Source organism: Amborella trichopoda, chromosome 7 (assembly GCF_054954075.1).
Source record: "Amborella trichopoda isolate Santa Cruz 75 chromosome 7, AtrichopodaSantaCruz75HAP2 v2.0, whole genome shotgun sequence".
NCBI lineage: Eukaryota > Viridiplantae > Streptophyta > Magnoliopsida > Amborellales > Amborellaceae > Amborella > Amborella trichopoda.
In genome coordinates this window covers 7,994,299-8,000,041 of record NC_142342.1, presented here as the reverse complement: position 1 = coordinate 8,000,041, position 5,743 = coordinate 7,994,299, and the positions used below count along the sequence as shown (strand labels likewise).

General features: G+C 45.0%; 1 protein-coding gene across 1 annotated transcript; it reads left to right on the top strand.

Annotated features, from left to right (window-relative positions):
- The first annotated feature begins 218 nt into the window (after window positions 1-218).
- On the top strand, window positions 219-3,073 carry LOC18444165 (9-cis-epoxycarotenoid dioxygenase NCED4, chloroplastic). The gene has a single exon (XM_006854343.2). It carries the CDS (start codon window positions 468-470, stop codon window positions 2,232-2,234), a length of 1,767 nt encoding a protein of 588 aa, XP_006854405.1. The 5' UTR covers window positions 219-467; the 3' UTR covers window positions 2,235-3,073.
- Window positions 3,074-5,743: the final 2,670 nt, after the last annotated feature.

Sequence of the window (5,743 nt, the reverse complement as noted above, 5' to 3'; positions counted from 1 at the left end):
GCCGGGCACGCGAGCGAGAGGTATGTGAAATGGCGGAAGGGAATGGAAGGCATGTCAGGGAGATTCACATGCATGAGGCCGTCGCCATTTGTTTGCCCTCCAATGGCAACCTCTCGCACCACGCATTGCCCATGTGAACCTTCCCTCAATCTTAACGCCGCCCCACCCTCACCACCCCTCTATATATACAACCCTCTTCCGTATCCATCTTCAAACAAACAACCTCTCTCTCTCTCTCTCTCTCTCTCTATCTCTCTCTCTCTACAAACACTTGTTTCTCTCTCTATACGCCTTAACCTCTCTCTCTTTCTAACCCATTCTCCCGAGAAATCACCACCTACTACTTAACTCATTCTCACGAGAAACCACCGCTCTCTCTCTCTCTCTCTACTTTGCCATCCTAACTTCATCTCCTCAAGGCTCAAGTGACCATCTCTCGTACAAACTCCCAATTTCTCTCCTCTAAAATGGCTCAATCTCAAAACATATTCTCGCCCCCTCTCACCGGAATCCGCAACTCCGGCAAGAGCTCTTGCGTCCGCTCCGCCCGTCTCAGCCTCATTGCACCTCCCCCCATTCTCCCCAAAGAAGTTGAGACGCCCGCAGCCCCTCTCCCCAAGCCCTGCCCCACCCCTTCGCCTCCACCCCAACCCCTCACACCGATAACGCCTCACTTGTGCGAGCTCAACCCCCTCCAGAGGCTGGCGGCGAGCATCATTGACACTGTTGAGGCCACCATAGTTGAGGGCCTTGAGCGCCGCCACCCCCTTCCGCCCTCAGCCAACCCCTCAATTCAACTCTCTGGAAATTTTGCTCCTGTCGTTGAATCCCCCGCCTGCCACAAACTTGTTGTCGAAGGCGAAATCCCTAGCTCTCTTGACGGCGTCTACGTCCGAAATGGTGCGAACCCGATGTTCGAGCCCTCTGGAGGCCACCACCTCTTCGACGGGGACGGCATGCTCCATGCCGTTAAGCTCTGTCCTGAGTCCAACACTGCGAGCTACGCATGCCGGTACACACGGACGCACCGCCTCTCCCTGGAGGCGGAGTATGGGCGCGCTCTATTCCCGAAGGCTATTGGGGAGCTTCATGGCCACTCGGGGATTGCTCGACTCCTACTGTTCCAGGCTAGAGCCGCATTCGGGTTGCTCGATGGTGGTTGCGGCGTCGGGGTCGCAAACGCGGGACTCGTCTACTTCAACGGGCGGTTTCTCGCCATGTCGGAGGACGATCTGCCATACCATGTCCGCCTGACCGACTCCGGGGATCTCGAGACCGTGGGTCGGTACGATTTCGGGGGCCAGCTCAAGTCGAGCATGATTGCTCACCCGAAGCTCGACCCCGATACTGGAGAGCTCTTCGCATTGAGCTACGATGTTGTGCGCAAGCCCTACCTCCGATACTTCGTGTTCGAATCCAACAGCCGAAAGCGCCTCGACATCCCGATCACACTCGGCGAACCGACCATGATGCACGATTTCGCCATCACAAGGACCAAGGTCGTGATCCCTGACCAGCAAGTCGTGTTCAAGCTCGGCGAGATGGTGCACGGTGGCTCGCCCGTGGTTCATGACCCGAACAAGATGTCTCGGTTCGGGGTGCTCTCGAGATACGCCACCGACGAGTCTGGAATTCAGTGGGTCGACGTCCCCGACTGCTTCTGCTTCCACTTATGGAATGCGTGGGACGCTGCCGGGGATGACGAAATCGTCGTGATCGGCTCCTGCATGTCGCCTCCTGATGCCATCTTCTCCGACCAAACCAATCACAAATTGAAGAGTGCATTGACGGAAATTCGATTAAACCTGCGAACCGGCCAGTCAAGTACTCGCGAGCTTGCTTGCGGGCTCGACCTGGAGGCAGGGCAAGTGAACAGGAACCTACTGGGCCGGGCCACGCGATACGCGTACCTGGCAATCGTCGAGCCATGGCCCAAATGCAGGGGCTTTGCCAAAGTGGATCTCGAGACTGGTACAGCACATGAGTTCACATATGGAGAAGGGAGGTTCGGGGGCGAGCCATGCTTTGTTCCGGCGGAGCGTAAGGGTGGTCGAGAAGACGCAGGCCATGTCGTGACGTTCGTCTGCAATGAGAACACCGGGCAGTCGGAGTTGCTGATTGTCGACGCATCGAGTTTGCGAATCACCGCCACGGTGAGGCTGCCGAGCAGGGTGCCGTATGGTTTTCATGGCACCTTCGTGAGCGCAGAGGGCCTTATGGGGCAATGGCGGTAGCTCGTGGCTTCTTCGTTGCCGGAGTAGAGAGAGGAACTGTAAATAACACTTGAAGAGTATTATCATTTTCCGTAACAAGAGAGAAAAAACTGGCATAGATTTTCAAGGAAAGCCCGTCTTATCAGCTGACCTGAATGTAGGTGGCTGGAAATCACAAATTTCATCGATATTTTGGGTTTTCCGTGATCTGACACCACCATTTTGGCCGGATATTTGGATTCTCGGGGCTGGAAATCACAATTCTGGCCCAACTGACTCCAACTATAGGAGATTGCGAATTCGAGCCGGAATTTTGAATAACGGCGCCCGAAAAAATTCTAACGAGTCAAAATCACCCACTGGGCCCATATGGAGGGGGCGAGGGACACGTGGCTGATGGCAGTTCCATTATCCGACAGGGATTTATTCGAGCTAAAATTTAAATGGGAACTTTCGGACACGTGGCGGGTAGTGGGTGGTTAAGATCAACGTGGAGTGTGGGGACCAGGAGGTGACCGCAGGGGACGTAAGGGACGGCGTCAGTGGAATATTATAATGGTGGTGCAGAGGAAACGTGTTGTGCCGGCGCCCGGAGATCCAGGGGGACGTGATATGCGACGTCAGCAAAATAGAGTCTTGTGGTTTTTGCTGAGAAAGAGAGAGAACGGAAAGTAGAGAAAATATGGTTGGAAGCGGGCCGGAGCTGGGCCAGTCCTGCTCGGGCCTTTGTCTAGTACTTGTCTCTGGGTTTTGGATTGATCCGGCCTTGGCTTTTGTCTAGTACTTGTCTCTACAGTTCAAATAAGATGAGGCAACGTCGGTTTGAATTAAATCCGCTCTAATCGTGATTTTATCTTTAAGCATTTTGTAATTTAGGCTCGACTGTTTTTTTTTTTCTAATTATTTATTTATTTTTATTTTATATCTTCAAAGATGGCCCCTGCGGATTGAGATGGATACAATGCCTCTAAGTGAGGTTCAGCAGCATTGCAGCCTAAAGTGGAAGGGAGTTTGTCAGCACTTGAAAATCTACGACGTCTAAATGAATGTTGTTTAATCTCTTTTTGCAAGGAGGTGATCCCAGTTTTGTATATTTCCCTTTGTAGTAAATAACTATAGGATAAAGCATACCGACCGAAACCATTTGATATTTTGTACATTTCCTCATATAGTGATGTAAAGTTTTTTTAAGCTTATCAAAACACACAAATTCATACAATATAGAGAGTACTTGTATAATAGGAAGCTTAGATCCATAACCCCACCCTTCCCTCTCTCTAATAATAGCAAGCTGACTTAAATGGCTTAGGACCACTAGATGCGAATCTCACCTAATTCCCTTCACCCTTATTCAGAAACAATAACATTTCAATGCACATTAATCAGCAGTTACAACATTAATCAGCAATTACAACATATGTGAGTCAAAGGACCCTTACATGAATGAAAAAATAAAAGGAAAAATCATCTAAAACAAATCAAATGTTTAAAAATGTAAATGGGATTATTATAGGATCAGGGTGTCTAAATGTCTAAAAATATTGAGCATTTTAAGGGTTTATGCCGCAAATGATGTAGCGTAACAAAGCTAGTATTCCAAAACTCAAACAGGTAGGGTGGATTTAACCAAACTCAGACAGGTAGGGTTTATTAGAATTTTTTTTATTTGAGAAACAGTAACATTTCATTGCACATTAATAAGCAGTTACAACATTAATCAGCAGTTACACAGATGTGAGTCAAAGGACTCTTACATGATTGAAAAACAAAAAGAAAAACCATCTAAAACAATTCAAACAATAATAAGAGTATCAACGGAAACTCCCAACTTTGCCAATCTATCAGCCCTCATATTGCATTCCCTAATTAATTCAGCGTTCCTTATATATATGGTTAAATTCACTACCATACTACTACATTCCTCAATTGCTTCTCTAATTAATTCGTGTTAAGACCAAGGATAATCCATTTCCTTCTTTAACCATTTTATAACGTTCACTAAATCTCCCTCCACTGTTAATGGTTTTTTAAACCTCTTGCCAAATTAACTCCTTGCAAGGCAGACTTTAACTCTGCCTCATTTGCCATAATCCTTGTTGTTGGTCCATAGTATTTGAGCATTGCCCAAACAGTCTCTTACAATATCACCTACCCCAGCAAGTCAGAGTTCCCTATTGAACTGCCATCAAAATTTAGTTTAATCCATCCATTCTTTAGACACTGCGAAATACCCACCCTAATTTCCTTCCCGCTTTTCTCCTTAAATAAAACATGGAGAATATCCATCATATCCAGTCAAGACACCCCCCCACTATTCATCTTCGATAGCTAACCAAGCTGTGATTCTAATTTTTTCAATTAATTCAACCCCTGTTTTAGCACTATCTTGAAAACAATGCCTATTTCTTTCTTTTCAAAATCTCCCATAGAACAACTGCTCCAACAACTTTCAAAATGAGTTTTCCTTTTATACCAATCCCTTCTATTCCCAACCCACACAATAACTTCTCAACTTGCAATGGAATATCCTCTTGTTTTCCCAGCCATGTAAGACACCACTGCCAAACAAAGCGAGCATAACCACAGTTAACAAACAAATGATCAACAGTTTCCTTTGCATATTTACAAAGGATACATATATTGGGTAATATTTTCCCACGCTTCCTCAACAAATCCACATTGAGCAGTCTCTTTAGTTTCATCAACCATAGAAATGCTCAAACTTTTAAAGGAATAGGCCATTTCTAGATTTTCGCTAAATCAACATCTTTCCATTGAATACGATCCTCAATTAACAATTTACGATTTAACAGAGAAAGCCTCATTTTTACTTATTTCCCACACACACTTGTCCTTCTCCTCAGGACAGTAGAAGTATTGTTGCAACAATCAATCAATCTCTCTCTCTCTCTCTCTCTCTCTCTCAATAGAAAAAATAGCATTGGTTCAAATGTAAAGGAAGTTCTTAAGCTTCTTTGAAGAAGTTAGCTTTTTAAATTGGTCTTGTATGACTTATAAACGTAGTTACCTCTCGAATTAATTGGAAAGTGTATAAACAGACTATTTACATATGATATAAAGAGGTTGCAATCACTCTTGTCCGTTAGATCTCAAATTGAGAGGATGTAAGAGTGTCATTGTCTAGACTCAAAGATCAGAAGAAGAAAAATTCCAAATCATCCAACTCGATATCTAATGACTAAAAGGACATGTAACCTTCTTGTAACAATAATAAATAGTCCCACAGTATATAATCCCAATTTAATAGACAAAGATTTACGGGTTAAAGTTACCCATCACAAATGCCACATTCTTAGTGTCTATAGGCCACTATTCTATTATTTTTATTAATATCCTACATGGATTGGGTTTTGCAACGAGTTACAACTTTTCTGCCACTATTGGGATTTTGTGTGTATTAATTATAGTTAGATACAAAACATATTAATTTATAAGGAAAATAACTCTATATCCCTTAATTTTAGGTTTTATTCTTGATAAACCCAAAGTTTCAAAAGATATCTTCTAAC